Raw genomic sequence first — 26,454 nt, 5'->3', positions numbered from 1 at the left:
AATTCTGGGGGGAATCTGGAGCTAAACCAGGTTTGTGGACTTAGAATATTTTCTGATCACTTCTTATTTTTTGAGCAGTTTTTGGTGTTAGAGACTTGGAAACTCCTCAAAAAGGCCATCAGTTTTGTGAACTTAAAATATTTTCTTGTCAGTCTTATTTTTCAAGTAGTTTTGGATGTTAGTGACTTGAAAATTCTTCAAAACTTTTCGAAAAAAGCCTTTAGTTTTGTGGACTTAGAATATTTTCTTGTCAGTCCTATTTTTCAAGCAGTTTTAGAGGAAAATCAATAAAGTGACAAAAACCTCTAAAATAGCTTGAAATGTGTCCTTTTGATATGAGACAGAAAGGTTTTGGATAACTTTTCAATGTTTCTCAAGTTCAGACCTATTTTTAGGCTCCTTCCAAATTTTCAACATTTTGTCGAAATGTAGCTTCCTTCAACATGATTTTTTAACTTAAAATTTTTCTTACCCCAAACACATGTGGTAAATAATATATTATTATTATTATTATTATTTAAAATTTATATTTTTTTAATTATTGCTATCATGTAAAACCTTTAAAGGAGGGGCAGAGAGAGACGTATCTTTTTTGTTGTTATTTTAATTACTTTTTTATTTTCATTTTTTTTACCATTTTTAGAACAGCTGTCCCACGCTACGTCAACATCTCTCTGTCTTGCTCTTGATATGGTTTCAAACTATGAGGATTTGAGTCTTGTCACGTGTAATTATCACACCCTCATTTTCTTCTATTGGATAAATAAAAAAATTAAATTGATGTTAACCTTTTAAAATTAAGTTAGTATTATTTTAAGATTAAGAAATTATTGATCAACTTTCTAATAAACAACTGAATTAATGTCTTTTCAGTCAATAATATATAATTTTTAAAATACACTCTTGATAGTTGAGAGGCACGCTAAGGTTAAGGGGATATGATTTCAAACTATAAGGATTCAAATCTTGACATTTGTAATTATCACACCCTCATTTTCTATTTTGGATAAATAAAAGATTAAGAGAATATTGATCAAATTTTTAATAAACAAATGAATTAATGTCACTGATATATAATTTTTAAAATACACTCTTGAATAATTTTTCTAATAATTTTATTTTCAAATAACTTTCTTAAAAAAAATCAAAGTCTCACCATATTAATTTCTAAATACAGTTTGGCGATAACTTAATATTTTTGAATCTTAAGAGAATGGTTTAGTAATAATAGGTTTTAACTTTTAAGAGATTAAAAGGATAAAAAGAAGAAATGGAGAAACTTTGGTACTCGACACATGCCCCTACAATTTCAACAAATTGATGTCACGTGAGGTGCATTGTCAATTCGATGGAGTCGTGCATTGCATCCAACCAAAAATTCAACCGCTAACCGCCTCACAATTCTGTTTTTGTCCTTTTTTTATTTTGTCATATCTTCTTATTGTTAATTAAATAAATTGGGAATATAGAATGTGCAATGCAACTTAAATGCAAGCACCATGGAAACCCTTGTTCTTCTTTCGTTCCTATCTATCTTAATTTTCTTCATTGTTATCCACAAACAGAGAAAAAACAGAGCAAAACTTCCACCAGGTCCTCCACATCTTCCTCTAATCGGTAACCTACACCAGTTCGATAATTCAACCGCACATAGCTTTCTATGGCAACTCTCGAAACTCTATGGCCCAATCATAGCCTTGCGCCTTGGATCCAAACCCACCGTCGTGGTTTCCTCAGCGAAATTGGCCCGAGAAGTGTTGAAAACCCACGACCTCAAGTTTGCAAGCAGGCCACCATTGGTGGCCCTAAGAAAGTTATCTTACAATGGACTGGACTTGGGCTTTGCACCGTACGGCCCATACTTCAGAGAAATGAAGAAACTCTGTGTCCAACACCTCTTCAGTTCTCACCGTGTCCAGTCATTTCGCTCCATTAGGGAACACGAGGTTGCCCAGATGATTCGGAAAATTTCCCAACACGAAGCCTCGGGCACCGTTGTGAACCTGACCGAAACTTTGATGTCTTTCACGAATTCGTTGATCTGTAGGATTGCGTTCGGGAAAAAGTATGGTTATGAGTACGAGGAAGTTGAGGTAGGTAGCAAGAGGAGCAAATTGCAAGGACTACTGAACGAGGCTCAAGCGTTGCTCACTGAGTTTTATTTTTCGGATTATATTCCATTGTTGGGGTGGGTTGATAGATTCAGAGGAATTTTATGGCGGCTTGATAAAATCTTCAAGGAGTTAGACGCGTTCTATGATCGAGTCATTGGGGACCACATGGGTTCTGGTAGGGTGAATAGTAAAAACAGTGAGCATGATGTGGAAGACATAGTTGATATTCTTCTCCAGCTTCTCAATGATCGTTCTTTCTCGCTTCATCTCACTCTCGATCATATAAAAGCCGTGCTTATGGTAATTACTATTTCAATAATTTGTTTTATATGTATGCTCTCTTTTTTTTTTCTTGTGGTTCATTCTTGTTTTGTGTATATTGTTTGGTTGTGCGCTTGGCAAGGCAATTGCCAATTACAGTAATTAGAAAACTAATAAATACGTAATTTAATGTATTTATAATATTAAATATTATAATTTTTAATAAAATTTATTAAATTTTAATTTTTAACATGTGTAAAAAATTTTATAAATTTTAGGTTAAAATACTTATTTTGTCATTATAGTTAACACTAATTTAAATTAATTTTTGTTATATTAATATTTTGTTAAATTTTATAATACTATTAATAAAAATTATTGTTTTTCTAATGATATTTTATTAATAAAGATAAAAGCATAGTAAAATATTTGTAGACAGATTAAAATACAATTTTTAATATAAAAATGAATTTATAAAAAAATATTAATTATGGAGAGCGTGTTTTAATCTAAATTTTAAGGAGAGATGAATGTATTATTTAATTTACTAATTCAGTTTATTTAATTATATGTGTGCAGAAGACGTTTTATAATTGTTAAACAATAAACTGAGTGGTGTGTGATACGTATGCAGAACATCTTTATAGCTGGGACAGACCCGAGTTCGGCGACAATAGTTTGGGCTATGACTGCACTGTTGAGGAATCCGAAAGCAATGAAAAAGGTTAAAGAAGAAGTGAGAAATGTTTTGGGAGACAAAGATTTTATAAACGAAGACGACATCGAAAGGCTTTCATATCTTAAAGCAGTGGTGAAGGAGACATTGAGACTGTTCCCGCCATCACCATTGCTTTTGCCAAGAGAAACAATGGAAAGGTGCAAAATAGGAGGGTACGAAATAGAACCCAAAACTCTTGTGTATGTTAATGCGTGGGGCATAGCAAGGGACCCTGAGAACTGGGAAAATCCGCAAGAGTTTTGCCCTGAAAGGTTCCTTGGGAGTTGTGTGGAGTTGAAGGGTAATGAGTTTGAGTTAATTCCGTTTGGTTATGGACGGAGAATGTGTCCTGGGAAGCACATGGCTCTTGTCAACGTTGAACTTTCAGTGGCTAATCTTATCCACACGTTTGATTGGGAATTGCCTCAAGGGATTCTGATGGATGAGATGTTAGACACGGAAGTGAAACCAGGAATCACCATGCACAAGAAACGAGACCTTTTCCTTGTGCCCAAGAAATCAACCATCTAGCACGTGTTCTATTGTTTTGGTAAATGTTGGTAAACACAATAATTAATAAAATCACGTTAAATTTTGTTTCTGATATAACTTTTAGGGTCCAAATGGATGCAAGTCTTAGTGTATTGGATATATGCAGAACCAAATATGCTCTCAGAGTGTTATTGTTTTCAGTTTATCATCATGTATGAAATTTTATAATAAAAAAAGAGAAGTAAAAACTATATGGAATAAATAATTTATATAATGAAAGAAAATTAAAGAAAAAAGTGTTGTGAAAATAAATCTAGTTAATATGCATCATATGACGTACACATAATGTCTTTCGTGTCATTTAGATTAGAAACTTAACAGTTCAATGTTGGACACGTATTCTCATTCTTTAATAGCCACGTGGCTGTGTATGGACGTGGAATAGCCAAAATTTCATGCTTGTCAAAGTATGAGATATTTTGTTTAAATATTAATAAATAACTGTTATGGTGATTGGTGGACAAAGTAAACACCACACACGCACTGGTTAAAATTTTAGACCAGTCGATGGATAAATAATCTTCATCTTATCTAACCACGTTGACCGTATGCTACATTAAGAAGAATTTTCTCTCATTTTCAATCATAATCTCGTATACACTCTCAAAATCTTCATATTTTCCTTCTTCCATTCCAAGTACATTTTCAAAACAAGAAACTCTTGTTTTGCTTTCCAGCTTAAGGTTTTAGTAAGTAGTCTTCACCTATCTTCTTGTTTTGGATATCTTTTCTTTTCATAGATTATTCTCTAACCTGCTTTTTTTTTTTTATTAATGTTTTGGATACAAATATTGAAAAAAAGTGTGAAGACTCTGATACAGAATCTTGACCGAGAATCATGACTTAAGGTAAGGGTGAAGCGAGTGCAAACTAAGAAATGGGCATTAAGGGATTTGGAAATTTATTTGGAAAATCCTAGCTTAAGATTCGACCAATTATAGAAGAAATAAAGAGAAATTTATAAGACTCTGTTTATTAAATTGTAAAAAGATATGTGAAGGAAAATATAGAATTATGATATTATACATGAACTTAGGAATATTAATGAAAGGGATTTTAACTTAGGAATTAGTTATTAAATTATTTAAACGCGAATTCTGTGAAATATGTTTTAAGAATGATTTTAATACTTAAATAAAAATTATATTACAAATAGAACAAATTAATAATATTGTAGAAAATAATAAATAAAAATAAGGTGAAAGATGAAGTGTTTAAATTTAAGTTGTTCAAAGGACTTGAATTTATGTCATAACTTTCGAAACAACTACATTAAACTAAAAATTTTAATAAAACTAATAATTATAATAATGTGCATGTTTTGAAAAATTGGGAGAATTTCAGTATTGGTGAAAAGTGTTATGGTGCTTATATTAACCTTTGAGGTGCTTTTTTTGTGTCAAAATTTAAACGAAAATTTGACGTACCTTGATTAATTAAACTTGTCGTCTCAATCACTATCATGAAGAAACTATGACTGTGATCATAATTTTGTATGAACAATGATGTCTTATTTACTGCTACTTCGTGTTCATTTTTCATTTATATTTAGTCTGCGTTTCTCATTACTTTTACTCTGAATGTGTGTTTGGCATATTGTGAATAATGTACAGTTGAATATGGAAAATCAAGCAAGTAGCATTTGCATGGAATTTGGCAGCGGGAATTAAGAGATTGATCGTGAGCAGCAGTTAGTTACTTTCGCGGGCACTATCGTTTGTCGTATATTTAGTGATACTGGAGCTCGGGAGAGTGAGGGTACCATTATAGCTGGAGAAGCTAGTTTAACTATGCCATTACCTGTTCAAGAATTATGAGAAATCTTATGTCTCACCCATGTTACAACTTATAAGTTCCTTAGATGCTTGAATGGCTTAAAAAGTAGTTGTTGGGAATTTTTATGTAATTTCTATCAGCTCTTAACTTGGTTTAGTATTTCTTTTTTAAGCATCTGTACTTATTATGTAAGTTTTGTGTTTAGAAGAAAATACGGTTAGTTATATGATTAAGTTTATGTCAACTTCAGGAAATCAGAACTACCCTTGTACATTATGAAAAGCATATTTATATAAATGTAATAAAATATTGTATGTAATTGTCTGTCATTATTTTATGAAAGTTGGGGAAATAAAAATATAAAATCACATGGGAGAAACACTGAGGAAGGAAAAAACTAAAAAATTATAACTAATAATGAACCCAGTTATATAAAAGCAAACTAATGATAGTACAATGATTATATAGTTAATGCGATCAATAGACTGTAGCTTTGCCATTGTGGCGCTGTGACTGAGTCTGTGTCTGTTCCTGAGAATGTCTAAGTTGGCTGGGGCGCTGCTGCTGCCGCTGCTGTAACAGGAACATTTGCTGGTTAATGGCAAGCTGCTGTGCCATGCGACTTGAATGGAGGGACTCTCCGCCAAGTTCTGCAACGGTGCGTCTCAGACGCCGCACTTCAGCATCCAGGGTCTCATTCAGAGCTGCACCAATAAGGAGTATGGACGCATATGGTGGATCACACAGGTTAGTATTTGTCTCCGGCATAAAAACAGGAGAGTGCAGTGCAGTGTATATTGCCGATGTATTAGACATACAAGATTACAGTGTATAATTGCATTTATTAATAGCGAAATCTAGTGCAAAATTTATTCATGCGCAAATTTAAAAGAGGCTATATATCATGCAAACTAGCATCTCAGAAAAACACGGAACTAGTGCAAAGTGCAGTTGGTTCCAAATGTTTAAGCATTTGTCCAGTTGAAACCAAATTCCTAGGCCAAATATGTAGAACTGAAAGACAGCCGTGCATAGATCATTGACATATTTGCATAAAAATCATTTTTGTTTTTGATAGCTAACATTAGCATGTTAAAGGGCTGAGAACCAACAAAAGTTTGAATAATCTTTACACACTAAAAAAGCCATACAGAAAATGTTGTTATTACATATAAAATGTATTCACTAAAAGAAAATCAGATATCATTGCACATGATAAATTAGACAGGTTATTTCTATACAAAAGTGACAAAACTATCTATGTCAAATTTCAAATAGAGAGTTTAGGCTTTATGTAGGGTGCAATATTTTAGCAGATTTGAGCTAATACGTAAAGTAAAGGGAAAATGCGTGTACATACCATCTTTCAGTTGGGATTGTTGTTCCAAGGCTTGAATACTCAATTTGTATTCATTATTCTCAGTTCTAAGCTCTGAATTATCCATCTGGAGGAGTCAAGCATAAAAAAAGGGGAAGAAAAATGAAAAAATGAATGATAGTAGCATGATTTATTCAAAGGCAACAAAGTATAACTGACAAACTCAAGAAAAGGGAATGTTAGCTCAGCTCAGAAGATGCACCTGTAACTTGGTAAATTGAGTAGACAATGCAATTGTCTCTGTCTGAAGAGTTTGGACCTTGTGCTCCAATTCAGTAATATACCGCATCTTCCGCTCCTTTGAGCGAGCAGCAGATAGACGATTAGCCAAAATCCTAGACAAGTATTTCACAGTAACGATGAATTTTTATATAGCCTTGGTTTTTTCATTTTTAAGAAAAAGGGGGATAGAAAGATGGGCAAAGAAAAAGAAAACTATTACCTTTTTGCTCGTTTGGGATCAGACATGGCAATTTCAGCAAGTTTATCATTATCCATTATTTTCTTTATCTCCTCAGAGCTGAATTCACCATTTCCAAACTCCATGCTGATTTCAGATGTTTTACCATCTATCGAATTGCTAGGCGAGTGTTGACCAACTCTGTTTTGCAAGGGAGGAAGCTTAGGTGATTCATCTCCAATATGAAAATTTCCCATGGAGCTGTCCAATGAGAAACTTCTCCGGTGCCGAGCACTAGGTGCAATGTCTCCATTAGAACTCCTCTTCACTCCTTCCCTCCTCTCATCTGAACAGCTTGAACTTGCACCTTGAGCACCGGTTGCTTTTCCATTCGCATGACTCTCAACTTCGTTGTCACTGCTTTCAACAGTCTTGGAACCACTTGTTCTGCTATCCAAATCCTTATCTTCCATACCAGAAAAATTCAGACTATGAATATTGTCCAAATTCATATATGCACTAAATAAATCATCCAGATCATCATCCTCTTTCTTCCCATCAACACAGTGCATATCTTTGTTTGGCTCCTTTAACACTAACTGAATTGGCTTCTCAAAACCTGAGTTCTCTGCTCTAGAAGCCGAATTGCCACGCTCACTCCAATTCCTAGACGGAACCAGCTGAGGGATAGACTGAATAAATTCAGAAATTCCTAAAGGGGAATCACTGCTAGAACGCCTATGTCCTTTTCGAGGAGGAAGAGAATGGCCAAGCTGAACCGCGTGACCGCGGTTAGGGGAAGGGGCATGAGAGGTAGCCAAATTCTCCTCCACAGACACATCAATTGAAATTGAGTCTGAAAAGGGTTCTTTATAAGGGGAAGGACTCAATGGGGGCAAGGAATCCAGAGAGAAAAATGAGGGTTGAGACAAAGACCTGGAATGGGATGATGATGCAGAGCTCAAATTGGGGGAACCAGAATTAAAAAATTGAGGATAAGTTGAAGAAGGTGAGATATTGGTATTAGGGTGAGAGGGTGGAATACCATAGGGTTTATGGTTCTCAGAAGAAGAACCCATTTGATTGATTTGCATAGCATTCAATCGATTTGGGGGTATATGAGCTGATCCTGATGATGAACCAAATGCGCAACTATTTCGATGCATATTAATTTGATCAAACACCTTCCACTCACTCACTAATCACTAACCTTTCTAGTTACAACTGCAAGTCAAATAAAAATGAACCAAAGTTCAAAACTACTACACTGAAATTTTTAACAGTTTGAAGTGACACAGCAATTTGTGAACCTGGTCATAGTTAGTTCAAGTTCTGATTGAAAAAGTGAAACCCTATCTTGCACCGGCACAATGACAAAGACTTGAACCTAAAGAACAAGGGTGAATTATTATAAGGAAAGAGTGTTTGTTTGTCAAGTAGAATCACATACATAAGCGTGGAAATTGGAGAGGGGTGCGGAAGAGGTTTCCAGAGGAAGAACATAAGCAGTTCAAGTGTCGAAGTGTGTTTGGACGATGAAGATGACGATGTGGTTGTGTGTGTCTCAAAGTAATCGTTCTTTGGTCGTGAAATCAATGCCTTGCGCGTGTCAACCTTCATACGCGCATGTTGCTTTCTTTCCTTTATTTCCGGGTTCCTTTTTTTTATTCTCTTGTTATTAGCTAATAATTTCGATTATTCTTTATTCCACTTTTTTAACTTACATAAGTAAAACTTTATGTTTAATATTTTTTATTAAAATAATGAAATGTCATAAAATTAAAATTATTAATTAATTTATTTAGTACATATCTTTGAGCATACATGGGAAATAGCGTGTTTATTTTCTATTATTAGTCGTATTTGATGTGAAATATAAACGTAAAAGGCAACTCCAACTCCTCACAGAAGTCAAACGTACTTTAACAACTTTGCATTTTGGTTTGACGACGGTGGCTAAACGCGTTTCCACACGTCGCGATTCTCGCGTATTTGAGATTACATTTCTAATTTTTTTATGTAATCTTGACTTTATAAATTTTATTTTAATTAAATTTTATGTTAAAATTAAGTGATTTGGATTTTTTGAAAATTAAGACGTAAAATTCCAAATTCGACGTGAAATATACTCGAATATAATAATAATAATAATTTCTATTGATTCTTTTTGCAGTAGATTTGTAATGTTTCATTTTGTAAAAACAAAAATACACCGGCCTCTTTATAGTAAACCATGTCTGTGTATGGGTTGTGATATAAATTATATTATTTCAATTTTATAGGCATAATATTTTTTTATAACAATAATTAGAGAGTAAAAGAAAAAAAAATACTGAAAGTAAATATTTCCTTAAAACATATTTTAAGTTGGTGAAAAAGATTTTAAGAAAATAATAAAATAAATAAACTTTTGTTTTTTATTTTCTTTTAATAAGTTTAAAGATAATAGTAATAATAAATAGTACGAGTTTTTAACACAAAAAAATATAAAATTAATTTAAAATGATTCTATTGGTTAAATAATAAGTTATGGACTTAAAGAAGAGGGGCTTGACAAAAAAATTATTGATGGATCATCAGTATAACTAATCGTTAAAAGCAAACAGTTTTATCATATTTAATTTTTTAACTGAGTATTGTCATATAATTAGAACACATATTGTGAATTAAACATGATAAATATAAGAGATTAAATTTTGTGTGCGTTTTTTTGTCAAGATTGTCAATTAATTAGAATATATTATTGATATAATTTTAAATTAATTATTATAAAAATTAATAACTCTTTGTAACATGACAAATTAATAACCAATTAATTGAATAACGATGTAATTTTTTAAAAAATGTTAGTGTATTTATATTAAATTTTAAATATAATTAATTTTATTAGTTAATTATATATAAATTATTGATATTATAAAATCATAAAAAATAAACTTTAATAAATTATAATATTTATGTTTTATAAAATATTGATTTTAGTTTTTTTTTTCTTTTAGTTTCTAATTCCTCTAAACGCAGTACTATTGGGTCCTTAACGAGTTTGAAGTAAGAAATTGTCATGCGTCCATTTTTTAATAACGAGTTCTTCATTGAAAAAAATATACTTAACAAAAATATAAATTTATTAGTTAGGCACTTGAATGAAACTGATCATAAGATTGGAGTATTGTAATTCAGATTTGAAGTTAGTTGACATGGCTGTTTTCAGTAAAAAGAATTTCTATCAAGTAGCATGTCTAAATCTTGTTAAAAGGAGGGTTAACAATGCACTTTATTATATTCTTTTGTAATTTATTAAATATTTAAAAAAAAGTGTATTTTTACAATTTTTATCTTGTCAAAAAGCTGTTGAGATACTTTTTCCGTGATATAGAATAAATCTTAGGTTAGAGACATGTAAATTATTTTCCTCGGGAAGGAAAGTTCATCCATCATTTTCTTATTTTCTATTTTTATAGTCGTCACTAATTGAATGCTCCTCCTTTATCAAATTGCTTCTCTGAATTTCTTAGAGCCCCCCCTTACTTGCAATCGTTTGCCCGTTTGACTTGTCAATTTAGAATATTGTTATGCATTTAGTTTGGGTGGATCAGATAATTTATCTTAACTTTTTTTTTAAATACCACTTTTAGTATATGTTTAATGTCATAAAATATAATTTTATACACATTACTATTTATAAAAATTATAAGATTTAAAATATTAAAAATTAAAATAAGCTTAATTATATTTTTTTATCATTGTAAATATTAGATATTTTATAATAGGTATTTATAATTTTTTTTATAAATATTAGATATTTTGTAATAAATTTTTATAAAAAATTTTATTAGAATTTAGTTTATCAACTCCCTCTTGTTGAGTGTTGGTCGACAAAGAGGCAGATTAGCGTTAAGCACTATATGACATGCCACGTTATTTATTATTATTTAAAATTATATAATTATAAATAAGTTTTTAAATATGTTTTATATAATTACATAAAAGTCTTTCTAACTTTTTTTTCTTTCTTCTTCTCACACCTTCGTTCATTTCCCTTCCTATGCACCCCTTTTCAACACTCTCTCTCCCAACTCCCCCTATTCTCCCTCACCACAACTCTTTCTCTCTTCCTTCTCCACTCTCATCCCCTTCCTCTCATTTTCCCATTTCCAACCCACATCTCTCCCTTCTCTCTCTTCCTTAACATAGTAATAGTTACAAATACAAGAACTTAGAGTGACTTCTCTAACAAGCCTATATGTTATTTAGTTATGAGGGTTGGCATGAATGTGGCATCGCTATGAATTTTGGCATCTCATTTATTGGCATTAATACTAGCAAGCTTTGTCTCATGCTTTACCTCAATTCCTATCCACCAATATACCTAAAAATAAAATAAAAATTATAAAATTAGACCATCATATTTTGTGATGTATAGCAGTAACACCACCCAAGTGTCCTAAATTTTGTTACAAAAAAAAAAGTTAACAAAAATTAACAATAAAGTACAAAGTGAATATCATAAAAAGTGGTTCTTTTGATAATCTACTTTTGATGTAGTAGCTAATTAGCTTAAACATATTATTTTTATTTAACGAGGATCATCCTTTGCATATCTATGTAGATTACAACGAAATAACAATTTTAATTAAAGGTGAGAACCTTGTTTCCATTGCCACCTAAGAGAAAATTGGAAGTTAAAATGGATACCATAAGTTGTCTAAATTTGGTGAAGGAGGAATAATTCTCTTGTGACAAAGATTGACAAAAGAAACAAAACTTATCTGAATGATAAAGGGAGGGATGTGCAAGAAGAGAAAGGAAAATAGGGAAGAAAAATGACTCATTTTCAATTATATAAAACATGTTTAGACAATTATCTGTAAATATTATTTTTAAATAATAAAAAATAAATTAATAAATAATGTGATATGTGATATGTTGTACATAAAAGTGCTGACTCTTTATCAACCAATAAGTTAGCTTAGCACTAAATAAAAAGGAAGTTGACGATATGAATTAAATTTTAATTTCTTAACTTTTTAAAGATTAAATCCTAACAAAAAAATTTATTATAAAATATTCAATATTTATAGGAATAAAAAATGTAATTAAACTTTTAAAATATTATAAGTTTTAATAAACTTTTACTCTTTATTAATCTTTTATTATATCTTCTAAATTACACTAAAAAAAACTGTTTAAATATTACTAACTAGTAGATGTTAAGTTCAAAGCATACGGAAATAGTCCTCATGCATCTACAAATTTACAATAGACGTGTGTAAAGCTTTAAAGCATTGAACAAATTGTCATTCGTTTTCTCTTTATTTTTGTTGAAAAAAAAATATATTAAATTTTATTATTAAAAGGAAGGAATGTTATTTCACTGTTTAAAATATTAAATTCGTGGCTTGTAAATTTTGCAAATTAAATATATTCAAGAAATATTGGTCTGATAACCTTGTATTGCTATTTTGGATATGTGAGAGTCTATTAAAGGGCCGAAAAGGCTCAAAGCCATGATTGGGCCAGGCCCAATTCAACCATCAACTTATGCAAATTATGTTTCCACCTCAGCGTATCCTTTGTTGAACAAAAAAAAGAAAAGAAGTCAGCAAACCCTGCCCCCGTTCTATAAAGAGAAGTTTCTTCTCCCAATACTGTAAAACCCTAATTTGCGTTTGCCGTTCCTTTCTCGTTCTTCTTCCTCATTCTGTTGTCTCAATCATTAGGGTTTCGGTTTAATCATTTGGTTTTCTTGTCTATATGCTTTCAGCTTAATTGGCCAAATGATGAATCTTTCAAATCGTTGAGAACTCAAACTTTGATTTGAGTGCAATGAATCTCTTTTCATTGAATAGGAAGATCTGATGCTCATACTCACATTCCCATTACCCCTATTTCTTATTATTTATTATATGTTTTTCTTATATCATCTTGGATACTCTACTCTTTGTCTCTGAATTTTTATTTCAACATTTGCTCCAACCTTAATAATTGCAAAGATATAGTCTCCTTGTCGTTTTTCAATGCAGTAGCCAATGATGAAGATATTGTAGTTAACCGAAATGCAATGTTTTGCATTTCTCTGTGGAAAATTTTGAACTAGGACGGTCTGAGGCTACTGAAATTGATTCACAATATTGTTTTCCTTCTTTTTGCTGTGGTATTTTAATTACTGGGTACGTTGATATTGGTATGTCTTTACAGAACAGTGCTGTGGATGATGAGAAATAAAAATTTTACAGTTATCCCTGGCTGATTTTGCTGGTGCTGAAGATTTGTAATCTGACGCGCACTGTTTGGTTAACCCTAAATAATAGGGTACTTGGGTGGATTTGATTATTCATTTGTGGATGTGCTCGTAAAGTTTTGCTGTTTTTAACTTTGAAAATCAGAGATGTTCAATCATGAAATTTGAGTAAACTGACATAAAGTTTCGACTTGTATGTATCCAGTGAAATTTGAGCAGGATTGTCAAACCTAATATGCTCGAATGATTGGTTTAATCCAAGTTGTTACTTGTTTTGGTCTTGTTGGATTGGCCAAACAAGTCCATGATTTCGTGCTGTCTCACAAGTCCAGCAAAGAACCCCGTTAAAATACTTTTAACATTTAAAATCAAAATTCAAATATTAAAAATACAACTTAATTTATTATTATACTTGTTTTACAAAACTAATATTCATGTTTAAGTTTAAAATCTAAAATAAAGATTAAAACTAAATCATGTTTTCAAGCTCAAAAACGCATTTAAACTAAAATTTAAGTATATGACTCATGAATTACGGGAACTGTATTATTTCCGTGAGTTTGCAGCAATGCGTGAAATCTATGCGTACGAGTGATTGTCTGGTATCCAAGGCAAAGAAAATGTACTCTATTTATGATTTAACAAAATTTGGTATTATTTTTCACTTCTAAATACTGAGTAAACTGATTTGAAGTTTTAAATACTGGGTGAAACATATAATAGCTTGTAGTATCAATTTCTCATGGATACATTTTACTCACTTCATATTAAATACTGAACATTATTATTTAAAATTGCAATTTTAATATTTTTGTTTTAGTTATAATTTAAAAATCATTATTATTTAATATCAAGATCTTATTATATTTTACTGAAAGTGTTTTAAAATTTTATATATATATACACACATATTGAAGAGTTAAAAAATTAAATAAAAAAAATATTAATTTACATTAAAAATATTTTAGTCATTCAAATATGATTTATATTTTGATTTATTTTAAACATAAACTAAATAACATATTGTTATTCGTTTTTATATATAAAATAAGAACTTATTTTTCTTTTACGATACAATATTTTAATATAAACTTTATAATTTATTATTATTATTATATCTTATAATGTTAAGTAAATAAACTTTTAAATTTTGATTATATTTTTTATCCGATTTGAATGAATGTAAATTTTATTTTTTTATCTTTTAAATATAATTTAGGTTATTTTTCGTATTGACATTAATTAAATTTGATTTTTGTCAAATTATTTTACTAAACACTCTTGATATTCAATTTCTAACTTTAAAATTTCTCAAATCAAATAAGTTAAATAATGTTGATCCTTTACTTGTTCAAAATTTATGAAATAAAATATTAAATTTCTATAAAATTAAACATAAATGCAAATAATGAATTTTAAATATATTAATAAACTATTTATTATAAATTTTATTTACAAATTAAGACAACAAATATTGTAATTTGTAATCATAAATAACCTATAAATATAGATTAAAATTATGTTTAAAAGTAAAAAGAAAGTAATTAATATTTATTAGATTACACACATCTTAAAATTTAACAAATTTAAAAAAAAAAACATATATTTATGACTAGTAAGTGACCTATATTATGAATAATAATAGGAATATTTTTTTATGAGAAATTACATTTCAAAATAATAATTTAAATGTTATTTTTATTATAATTTTAAATCTATAACCTGTATATAACATATATATTTAAAAATTCAACTATACAATATTTTTAAATTAAAAAATAATTAAATTAAGAGGGTAGTACATGACAACATCATATGTTCTATAATAATTCATGAGAGATGGTTAACAAAGAAAATGTATTTAGTGAATTTAAAATATATAACATGATTTAGTTAAAGTTATTATAAATATTAAGTGGGTTGGGTTGACTCATTAGCCTGTCAATCCATCTTAAAACATGTCAGCTTAAAATAATTTAACCTATTTTATATAACAGAACAGAATGGGTTAGTTGACTTTAACACACCTATATTTATCCTTAAAAATCTAATGTAACTTTTACTATAATTATTGTCTTGATATTATTGTGAAGTTTCCTCTTAGTCATGTGTTACTTCTAATTTTTATAAACGATTTGAAAATTTGTTTATAAATCCTTAAACTATGATGCATGCAATACATGACTATGATCACTCAAAGGTTTTATGGGAACAACTAGTTGATAATAAAATGTGGGATTTTGTTTGAAGAATTTATGGTCTTAGTTATTAAATCTACTTGAATCTTTAAATGTCTAATTATCATTAAATTTAAGTGATTAGAATATATCTTTTGTGCATCTTGCTAGTTTGTTTAGAAAGACAAGAATAACTTAGTCTTTTTGTTTTTCATAAATTTAACGTATTATTAGGGAACTTAAAGAAAACTAGAAGATTAAGTTGATTCTGTTAGTTTGTTATTTTTCAGTTCATAGATTTAGCTTTTATAAACTCTTAATTCCTTGCATGTCAGCAGTTTAATTTTTCAATAATAATCAGTTTCTAAAATCATTCCCGAATTATTTGTATTCATCTTTTCTTCTTTAGAGTTTATTTCCTTACATGGTATCAAAGAGCTTCAAGATCCATGGCTTCTGCTACATTAAATTTTGGGCCCTAAACCTTCTCCAATCTAATATCATCCCATCTTAGTGAGGATAATTTCCTCACTTGGCATCAACAAGCTGAAGCAACCATCATGGGATTTCGATTGAAGAAATACATTCTTGGTGCAAACTCAACTCTAGAGAAATTCAAGAAAGAAGAAGATAGAATCACTGAAGATATCACAGAGGCATATGAAAATTACGAAGTTCAAGATAGTCTTCTGAAATCGTGCCTTCTTGAATCTATGGCCTAATTCAAAGTTAGGGTTGTGGGTTGGGATTGGTCCTATCAGGTATGGGAAACCCTACAAACCTAATTTGCTTCACAAATAAAAGTGCGTATCAAGCAATTGAAGATTCAATTGCAAGGAACAAAGAAGACCACTCTTGTTCAACTCTATTTTCTTGAAATAAAAAAGATCATAAATATCCTTACTGCAATATTTGATGGATTACCGGAGGAGTATGATGCATTCATCACCATGATTCTGTCAAAAACAGATCCTTATTTTGTGCCACAAATTAAAGCTTTGTTTATGGCACAGGAAAAAAGATTAGAAAAGTATAAAAGAAATGACTCTACAACAATGCAAGCAAATTTGGTTCAAAATCAAAACAAAAAGATTCAAAATTATCAAGGAAGAGGTGGTCTTGGAAGAAGACAAAATCGTGGAAGAGAAGAACTCTGGAGGTAGGATTTTTGGTTTTGGAAGAGGCTCAAAGATCCAATGTCAAGTATGGGAAAACAGGCTATCACTTGTTAGTAAGATAAAAGCTATTTTATTAGCAGATTAGTATCTGAACTCACGAAATTGCTTTCATCTTAACTATATATAAGTATGTTTATAGTTTTTATTTTTCTGAATAAGTATTAGTTTTTTTCTCTATGTATATGGGTTTTGAGTTCCCCTTGAACTCTCTCTAATAATATGTATTTTGCTTAACAAAAAAAAAAATCTATACAATAATCAGCATATACAAACTTCAAACTTAGGTATGCAAGCTATGTTAGCATGCCCAAATTAGAATCTTGCTTATGATGATAGTTGGTACCCAGATTCTAGAGGTACAAATCATCTTACTCCAAAAATTACAAAATTATCCAACAAATCAGAATATGCAGGATTTGATAAGATCCACATGGGCAACGATAAGCCAATAAACATAGCTCACACTGGTTATTCTAATATTTTGTCTGATAAATCAACTATTTTAAAACTTGCTAATCTTCTACATGTTCCTGCTATAACTAAGAATCTTATTAGCATGTCTCAGTTTTTTAGAGATAATAGGGTATTGTTTAAATTTCACACTAGTTTTTGCTTGGAAAAATGTCAGGTCAGCAAGAAAGTGCTTCTGCAAGGAAAACTTAAAAATGGACTCTATGTGTTTGAACATGTAAAAATTGTTGATCCAAAATATTGTAATAATATAGATTCTGTTGATTCTGCTTCTGTTGATAAACTCAGTACCTATAATACTTCTACAAATTTAGTTTTTTCACGTTGTTTGAATTCTAGTAGTGATCTTAGCCTATGGCATTCTAGGTTAGCTCATGCCTCTTTAAAGGCTGTCAAACATGTAATAAAATATTGTAATATGTCGATATGCAATAAAACTAGTAAATCTTTTTTCTATAATTCTTGTGCTATTGGTAAATCTAAACAATTACCATTTTATAATTCTATAAGTGCTTATACTAAACCACTTCAACTTGTTTACTTTGATGTTTGGGGGGCATCTCCATCTCGTTCTAGGGATAGATATTATTATTATTATGTAAATTTAGTTGATCCCTGCTCTAGATACAATTGGGTGTCCTTTATGAAAAATAAGTCTGAAGTGTTTAATCATTTTATGAATTTTAAGACCTTGGTAGATGACAATTTGGGAAGAGATCAAAATGTCTACAAACTGATGGAGGCACGGAATATGCTCAAATTAGTAAATATCTTCACTCTATTAGAGTTGTTCATAGGTTCTCATGTCCATGTACACATGAACAAAATGGTTGTGTTGAAAGGAAACACAGACATACAATAGAAACAAGTTTGACTCTTTTAACCTCTTCTTCCCTACCATTCTTCTTTTGGGCAGATGCTTTCTCTACAGCAGTATTTGTGATAAATAGATTGTCTTCTTCTCTGCTAAACTTGCAATCACCTTTTAAAAAAGTGTTTAACCAAGAACCTAAGTATTCTGATTTCAAACCTTTTGGTTGTGCAGCTTTTCCACACATTAGAGCTTATGATGACCATAAGATGGATAATAGATATGAAATGTGCATTTTTATAGGGTATTCTCTTTGTAACATCCTCGTTTTTCCTAAATAGTTAATTTGTTAATATAGTTATAATTTAGATTATAATTCTTCAATTTTTAGGAAAAAAAATGCTTGTTTATACCGATTAAAATTGCTCTATGAGGATAAAATAGCATTTTTAATCTAGAAGAATTATTTTAAATAATAAAAATTTATATTTTAATTAGAAATAATATTTGGAGTGTAAAAATAATTATTTTGGTAATTATTGCTTATTTTTAGATTTTTGGTTGATACTGTTTTATGTGTTCACAGAAACTGAGTGATTAGTTTTTTTTTTTTAAGTGATAACCAAAGAGATATTGATGTCAAAAATTATGTTATAATTATTTTAATTATTTGGCATAAATTATTTTTATTTTTGAGTTTTATTCATAATTATTTTAGTTAATTACATTAAAATAGCAAAATAATTGATTATTATATTATTATTTCTTTACCTATTTAACTAAATTGACCACTTTCTTACGTGAACTTTCTTCTTCTCCAAGTCCATAACCCCTTCTTCTTCCTTTCACCATTTTCATTTTCTTCCACTCATTTAAGCTTGTTTTAAGGTATGTTTTTAATATATATCCTTAATTAAGCTTAATTAGTTGTTAATTATCATTTCATCCGATTAAAATTTTAATTTTTCCCTGTTTTTGGCTGTCATGAACAGTAAAAAATGGGTCTTACTTTACTTCAAAATTATTAGTTTTTAAACTTGCTTTCTTTTGTACTATATGTAGACTATGCATGGCTTATATTGTTTACATAATTAGTTTTTCAAAAATGTGATTAAAAAGCACTAAACCCTCACAAGGGTTGGCTGCCATGTGGTTTTAGAGAAGGTGAAGTGAGTGTTTTTCACTTTCATTTTATTCCTTTTATATTAGTTAGATCATAGAAACTAATTTTGTGTTAATCGGACTTTTATAGCAAAAGTTAGAAAATTTCAATTTTACATATACATATAAGGGTATAAAATTAGCGTCTCCTTAGTATTAATTATGTTTAGGCATGATGAATTGATTAGGTTGATCGTTTCGAAGATTGGATTGTTCGAGTTTTTCTAAAGAATCAGAAAAAAAAAATTCATTCATGCCTTCATCAAAGAACATCCGTAAGATAAGGGGTGGGATGATTTCATTTCAATAGGTGACATTAAGAACCATAAGGGAATAATTCTCTATTATTCTAATAAAATAAAATGAATTTGGGTTGTTTTAGAGCTATCCCATAATTTTTAAAAGATTTTGTTATAGTACTAGACACGTGTGAAAGGTTGCCTTAGACTAGAAAATTGATTGAACAAGGACTCTCCCTTATATGTAAGGTCTTTTGTGTATTTAAATTAATGCATTGGAATGATTTATGGTTGAAGTGCTGTATTGAATTATTTCTTTATAATTGGTTGAATTATCATTATGTGCTTGTGTAGATATTCTTGTTGGTATGAATGTCATATAATAGTAAAGATTGGAAGTAATTTAGTTTCATGTGGTGTGAGCATATAGATTGATATAATCTAAATGTCCATTTAGACTTGTTGGAAAGAAGAAAATATATTTTTAAGGTATATATATATATATATATATATATATGTATTTTATATATAGTGCAAGTATCTTTTGACTTCTTTGGAAAATGGATTTAATAAAAATAAATAAATAAATTATATTACTGAGAAAGTAGTATTGGATATTTGGAAGGCTTGAATCCTTTTTAAAATGATTAAGTCTTCAATTTTTAAGCATAAAACATATTTAAAGAAAGAGGAGAAGATACGATTTCCATGGATTTACAGGAAGAAGAAAATTTTGGAATATCTGATTTACAGAGAAGACTCTGTCGAATTTCATTGAGAAAAGAAAAAGTTAAGGATTGTACTTAACAGAAAAAAAATTAAAATTTTTCTCTAATTACATTAATTAGGAGTGAAGACATGCATCATGAACATGTGATAGTGTGATGAGTGGACAGGGAAGTATAAGAAATCTAGGGGCGGCTCGAGGGTAGTCTTGGGGATAGTGACATGTGATTGAATCTGACAGTGGCCAAGGCTCGCCACCTTGTGTTGTGGACTCTCACTGCAAAACTTTACTATCCTGACTGGTCCCGAGAGATTCTTGTATTAGTAGAGCTGTTATTGTATTATGAGATTAACAAAGTTGGCAGTTAAGTAACAGTGAAACTCCTAATCCTTCCCTGAATAAAAGAAACAGATTGATGGTTCTGGGCCCACATGCATGTGTCAAAATGTACTAAGTTATAATAATGGACTTGCATCACTTCTCATTCATGGCATATGCATTTGCTTGGTAGATTATGGGTGTTGATAATTAATTGTGTGATTGAAACCCTTATATGTCTTTTGCTGCTGGAGATTGAATCGAATTGTCTCACCTTTTTATTGCTATGTGTGTTGTGTGTGAATATGTTTATTAGGTGAGAACATTGTCACGCATTGACTCAGGTATCTACTGTTTCCATAGAAATTTCTTCACAAACTAATACAAGCCCTGCTATAGGCACATAAATTGCATCTAATATACCAAGTGAGATAATTGGTGCATCCTTCTGCTGTTCCTCTCAACCAACATCCAATGAGGACCCATTCCAAAGATAGAATTTTCAAACCAAGGGTGTTGCTAGCAGCATCTGAACCAAGTTCAGTCAATCAAGCTCTTCAAGCACCTGATTGGAAGGTGGCAATGCAACAAGAATACTCAGCACTTATGAAGAATGACACTTGGAAACTAATACCTGCACCATCAAACAGAAAGATCATTGGATCCAAGTGAATATTTAAGGTTAAATACAATCTAGATGGAACTATTCAAAAAAAGAAGGCACTCCTAGATGCACAGGGATTCACTCAACAACAAGCCTTTGATTATTTTGACACGTTTAGTCTAGTAACCAAACCTGTTACAATTAGAGTGGTGTTAAGTATTGCAGTCTCCAAGAAGTGGCCCATACACCAAATTGATATTGATAATGAATTTCTCAATGGAGATCTAAAAGAAGACATGTATATGCGGCAACCTATAGAATTTTAGATAGCCAATAGAAATCTTATTTGCAAGTTAAAGAAAGTAATTTACAGTTTAAAACAGGCTCCAAAGGGCCTTGTTTGAAAAGCTGGCCTCTACTCTCCATTTCTTCGATTTCAAGCAAGCTAGGTGTGATACTTTGCTTTCTATCTTCCATTCCATAAATCTTACCATACATATCTTCATATATATATTGATGATATAATCATCACAAGCAATTCTAAAACCTGCCATCACTTCCTTGATCTATAAACTAAAAACCAAATTTTCTCTTAAAGACCTGGGTCCTCGGCTTTATTTTCTTGGTATACAAGTTCAGAGGGACACATATATATCTCAGTCAAACAAAATACGTTACTGACCTTTTAACCAAACAAAACATGTTAAATGCCAAACTTGTCAAAACTCCTCTAGAGTCTAGTTGCAAACTTGTATTGGATGGAACCCCAGAAGCTTCAAATCCAAGTTTCTACAGAAGTGTGGTTGGTGCTTTACAATATGTAACAATCACTCACCCAGACATAGCCTATATAGTCAATAAACTTTGCCAATTCATGCACAGACTCTTGGAGGTGCATTGGAAAGCTACCAAGAGAGTGGTACTTGGCAAGAACACTTAATTATGATCTTCACTTCAAAGCTTCACAAACACTAGACATAATTGGATATTGTGACTCTGATTGGGTTGCAGATCCAACAGATATGAGATCTACAACATACTATTATCTCTATCTTGGAACAAACATTGTTTCTTGGTTAGCTAAGAAACGAAGAGTGATATCTCAAAGTTGTACAGAAGCAAAATTTAGGAGCTTGACTTCCCTCTTTGCAGAAATTTCTTACCTACAGTCATTACTTATTAAACTATATATTTCTCAAAAGAGAATACCACTAGTTTAGGGTGACAACATGGGTGCATTACTTTTAATTGCTAATCGAGTCCTGCATAGTAAAACAAAACATTTTGAATTGGACTTATGGTTCATAAGAGAACGGGTTACCAGAGGCCAGCTAATAGTTAAATACATTCCTTCTAAGTTCTAAATTGCAGATTTATTCACAAAAACTCCTGCTCTATCCATATTTTTGGATTTAAAACCCAAATTCAAAGTACTTTTGAGACCTACCATAGGTTTGCAAGTGAGTATTAGGGAACTTAAGAAAACTAGAAAATTAACTTAATTTTGTTAGTTTGTTATTTTTCACTTCATAGATTTAGCTCTATAAATTTTTAATTTCTTATATTTCAGCAGTTTAGTTTTTCAATAATAATCATTTTTTAAAATCATTCTCGAATTTTTTGTATTTATCTTTTTTTCTTTAGAGTTTATTTCCTTACACGTATATAGTGATCTCTTAAATCAAATTCAAAGTTATTGCTTTATTTTTTTAAAATGCTAAATTTTAAATATTTTTAAATTATAATTTGATAAATATTGTGAAAGAAATATTAATATTACAATTTGATAAGACCTCATGGTAGAAAATTAAGATAAGATAAATATTCTTAATTTGTTTAAACAATTTTAAAGTTATTTCTTGCTTCTTTAAATTTTAAAATATTTTGTCATCAAATGAAAATTTTGAAGTATAATGTATTAATAATTTTTTAAAAATTTTAAATTACATTAACATTTTATTTCAAATTTTATAGAGATTAATCTAATAATCAATATTTTTATAAAAATATGTAATGATAGACTAACTTTAAAAAAAAATATACTTAGGACTTAATAATAGAAATATCGAACAGTATACCTTTTATTGTTAATCTATCTTTCAATCTCTATGCGTGTGTATTTATTTTATTTGAATTTTTATGAACGAGAAAAGATACATTTTTTAAAATATATTTATTCTACATCTAATTAATATAATTTTATATTATAAAAATAATTTGATAGTTATTTTAAAAATTGAAAAGTAAATAATTTATAAAATGTCATTTTGACATATTTTTAATATAACAAGTATAAATTTTAAAATGATTATTATAAAAATATATTCACCAATATAATAATAAACAAAGTTTGGCCTATCAATAATTTTAATAAGATATATAATTTATGAATCAAATATATTTTTGGAATTAAATTAACAATAGTGTATACTTTTGTAATAGTTTATCATTAAATTTTATAGATAAAATTAAGTTTATATATCTGCGCAGTGCAGAAATTAAATCTAGTACAGTATAATATATAGTTGTGTAATTTAAGCATTTAAGAGCTATTTTGGTTAGGATTTTGTTTTGTAGGCAAGAGATTGATTGAGTTGGCATCTCACGAAAGAAACACAAAATCCACGCTGGCAATCCTAGACACATGGAAATAGCGAATTAGAAAGAAGCACACGGATTAACATCATTATTCATGAAATCCTAATTATCGTTCAAGTCTTCGAAGTCCACGGTCTGAGGCCCAGTTAAACCGACCTAACCCTCACATATAAAACAAAAATACTGTTCCCTCAATTCTCATATTCCGCACTTTTCACAATCAAGTTTCTCTTCTCTCGTATCGTCTTCATCCTCTCGTCATCCATGGCTCGTACAAAGCAAACCGCTCGCAAGTCCACCGGTGGAAAGGCTCCCAGGAAGCAACTCGCCACCAAGGTACCTTCTTTTCAAATTGGGATTTCCCTCTTTTCAATTTCCCTTTCTTTAAAACCCTAAATGTTTCTTCAATTTTCTTTAGGCTGCGAGAAAATCTGCTCCCACAACCGGTGGAGTCAAGAAGCCTCATCGTTATCGCCCTGGAACCGTTGCTCTTCGGTAATTCACGCTTTTATCTATTAGCTTCTTCTTTCTCTTCCATTTTATTTAATCGCTAGTATTGAATTTTTCGTGGCCGCGCGATTTCAGTGAGATCCGAAAATACCAGAAGAGCACCGAGCTTCTGATCCGCAAGCTTCCCTTCCAGCGTCTCGTTCGTGAAATTGCCCAAGACTTCAAGGTTTGTTCTATTTCGAATTCCCGTTCTTGTAAACCTTGTCTCGTACCTCGTTTCTTCTGTTTGTTATTTCGTTGTAATTAAGGTTTTTTTTTTTTTTTCTGGTTGCAGACGGATTTGAGATTCCAAAGTCACGCCGTTCTTGCGCTTCAGGAAGCTGCGGAGGCTTATCTTGTGGGTTTGTTTGAGGACACCAATTTGTGTGCGATTCATGCGAAGAGGGTCACCATCATGCCCAAGGACATTCAACTTGCCCGCCGTATTCGTGGAGAACGTGCTTAGATGGATGTCGTAGTTTCTTTTTCGTTTTCCAATACATTTCGTGTTCTTAGGGCTTTAGTAATTTTAATTCAAGTTTCTTTGCGTTATTGTATAGATAGATACGAATGGACCAACCTCTTCAGTTTGAATAGTTCGTAAAGAAAAACATCTGAATAATTAGATTATTGTTGGACCAGTTTGTTGTGAAATTAATCTTTTACATTCAAGTCTTTGCAATTTGTTAATTATCTGTGCTTGGGTTTCTTATACTGATTTTGTTTTTCTTGGGTTATTTTATTAATACGCGGTTAGGAGTGGTTATTTTACGCGTTTTTGACCCAATCACATTAAGGTAGGCAATAGTCTCGTTCAATTGCAATAAATTGTGTTGGGTCGAACCTTCGAGGAATTATAATAACTAAAATTGCTATCAGTGGTGGACTGGTGGGTTGGAAATTTTCAACTGCATTGTTAGTCTAATGTTAGATTGGAGTTAAAGTGGGAATAGAATGAAATGGAGGTATTTTTTTAGTTATATTTTATTGTTAAGATATTAATAAATTTCAAAGATAGTTATCAAATAGATTCTGTTCTGTTTTGTTTTTCTATCTTTGGGAGATATATAATGAAATTAAAGTTATTTTACAAATTATTTGAACGGTTAACTGAATCTTTTAATTCATTGTATTATTTCATTCTCATCTCGTTTCGCTCTAAACGAAGGTATAGTGATAATGTGCTGTCGTTTTTGTTCTGTAAGCTAATTGTTCAGGAGAAATAAATGAATAATTAACGGTAAATAAATGAGAGGTGAAATAAAGACATGTAATTTAAATAAATAAAAATAATAGTAAAATATAATGTTTTGTTTATAATTAAAAAGGTTTAATAACTCTTCTATACTAATAGATAATAAAATTAATTTTTTAATTAAAAAGATATTAATATAAATATTGTAACAAATACTAAAAATAATTTGTATAGAATTGTTATGTTATCTGTGATTTAAGAAGTGTTTTATATATTTTTTAATTAATAGTTGTACTTTTTTAATATTTTAAAAATTAAAAAATATTAAAATTTAAAATTAAACTATTAATTTTATTATTTATTAATATATACATTTAACCATGATGATTATTTTACGCGTAAAAAAAAACTAAATTTTCTTAATTATAGGAGATATAATAAATTTTATCAATTTTATTTTGTTTGTAAATAGAATTGTTTTAGAAAGATATTTGTAATTTAAACTAAAAAAAAAAAGGAAAAGAGTCAAAGAAATACTTTTTATTTATTTGGATAAATAAAAAAATTATTAGAATGAGAAAAAGTTGGAAAAAAATTTACATGAAAATAATTTTATAATAATAAAATAATTTTAAAATTTTCAAAAATAATAAAATATTTATTTAATTAATAATTTTTATATTATTTTAAAAACCAATTTAAAAATTCTCACAGCTCTCTCCACTCAAAATCTCGCAACTTTTTGTGATGAAATAAAATAATAATTCTTACAAAAATATAATATTTTTTCTGTACTTTTCTGTTTTTACTCAATCTTTTCAACAAACAAATTAAAAAAACCATATTAGCATAATACTGTTTTCCCAGATGGAGTTTAATTATTTTATAAATAAAAATTTATTTGTTCAGATTTTTCTTAACATGTTAATACAATAGCGTGTTTTTAATCCTATGAAGTGATTAAAAGAATAAAATTGATGAAAAAAATAAAAAATTCATAAAAAATAGTTATTTAATAAAAAATTTATTATTATTATTTTTTAATT

The 26,454-nt window shown here is 29.8% G+C and overlaps 3 protein-coding genes and 3 non-coding genes across 11 annotated transcripts; 5 read left to right on the top strand and 1 right to left on the bottom strand.

Annotated features, from left to right (window-relative positions):
- The first annotated feature begins 1,482 nt into the window (after positions 1 to 1,482).
- LOC113846438 (cytochrome P450 83B1-like) lies at positions 1,483 to 5,748 on the top strand. Of its 2 annotated transcripts, XM_027474720.1 has the most exons (3): positions 1,486 to 2,414; positions 3,010 to 3,653; positions 5,259 to 5,748. In XM_027474720.1, exons 1-2 carry the CDS (start codon positions 1,500 to 1,502, stop codon positions 3,622 to 3,624), a joined length of 1,530 nt encoding a protein of 509 aa, XP_027330521.1. In that variant the 5' UTR covers positions 1,486 to 1,499; the 3' UTR covers positions 3,625 to 3,653; positions 5,259 to 5,748. The 2 variants fall into 2 exon arrangements, with proteins under 2 accessions (XP_027330520.1, XP_027330521.1); XM_027474719.1 differs by lacking the exon at positions 5,259 to 5,748 and having other exon boundaries at positions 1,483 to 2,414; positions 3,010 to 3,834.
- Positions 5,699 to 8,800, bottom strand: LOC113846437 (transcription factor RF2a-like). Of its 3 annotated transcripts, none has more exons than XM_027474716.1 (5): positions 8,496 to 8,800; positions 7,242 to 8,423; positions 7,002 to 7,134; positions 6,782 to 6,866; positions 5,699 to 6,125 (listed from the first exon to the last, which is right to left on the bottom strand). In XM_027474716.1, exons 2-5 carry the CDS (start codon positions 8,363 to 8,365, stop codon positions 5,899 to 5,901), a joined length of 1,569 nt encoding a protein of 522 aa, XP_027330517.1. In that variant the 5' UTR covers positions 8,366 to 8,423; positions 8,496 to 8,800; the 3' UTR covers positions 5,699 to 5,898. The 3 variants fall into 3 exon arrangements, with proteins under 3 accessions (XP_027330517.1, XP_027330518.1, XP_027330519.1); XM_027474717.1 differs by having other exon boundaries at positions 8,510 to 8,800; XM_027474718.1 differs by having other exon boundaries at positions 5,831 to 6,125; positions 7,002 to 7,097; positions 7,242 to 8,800.
- LOC113846439 (histone H3.3) lies at positions 6,483 to 25,134 on the top strand. 3 transcript variants are annotated; one of them, XM_027474722.1, is made up of 6 exons: positions 6,483 to 6,488; positions 7,461 to 7,462; positions 23,950 to 24,060; positions 24,143 to 24,219; positions 24,310 to 24,400; positions 24,509 to 24,871. In XM_027474722.1, the coding sequence occupies exons 3-6, from the start codon at positions 23,989 to 23,991 to the stop codon at positions 24,677 to 24,679; spliced, it is 411 nt and encodes a 136-aa protein (XP_027330523.1). In that variant the 5' UTR covers positions 6,483 to 6,488; positions 7,461 to 7,462; positions 23,950 to 23,988; the 3' UTR covers positions 24,680 to 24,871. The 3 variants fall into 3 exon arrangements, with proteins under 3 accessions (XP_027330523.1, XP_027330524.1, XP_027330522.1); XM_027474723.1 differs by lacking the exons at positions 6,483 to 6,488; positions 7,461 to 7,462 and adding an exon at positions 23,732 to 23,745 and having other exon boundaries at positions 23,976 to 24,060; XM_027474721.1 differs by lacking the exons at positions 6,483 to 6,488; positions 7,461 to 7,462 and having other exon boundaries at positions 23,894 to 24,060; positions 24,509 to 25,134.
- On the top strand, positions 12,981 to 13,061 carry LOC113848680. Its single transcript, XR_003501943.1, has one exon. It is a non-coding gene; the product is annotated as a small nucleolar RNA snoR64a (small nucleolar RNA).
- Positions 13,225 to 13,309, top strand: LOC113848682. The gene has a single exon (XR_003501945.1). It is a non-coding gene; the product is annotated as a small nucleolar RNA snoR20a (small nucleolar RNA).
- LOC113848666 lies at positions 13,403 to 13,486 on the top strand. Its single transcript, XR_003501929.1, has one exon. It is a non-coding gene; the product is annotated as a small nucleolar RNA R38 (small nucleolar RNA).
- Positions 25,135 to 26,454: the final 1,320 nt, after the last annotated feature.

This window comes from Abrus precatorius, unplaced genomic scaffold, assembly GCF_003935025.1.
Source record: "Abrus precatorius isolate BTA unplaced genomic scaffold, Abrus_2018 Scaffold8, whole genome shotgun sequence".
NCBI classification, from domain to species: Eukaryota; Viridiplantae; Streptophyta; class Magnoliopsida; order Fabales; family Fabaceae; genus Abrus; species Abrus precatorius.
The sequence above is the reverse complement of the archived record's forward strand: the minus strand, read 5'-3'. Positions and strand labels throughout refer to the sequence as shown.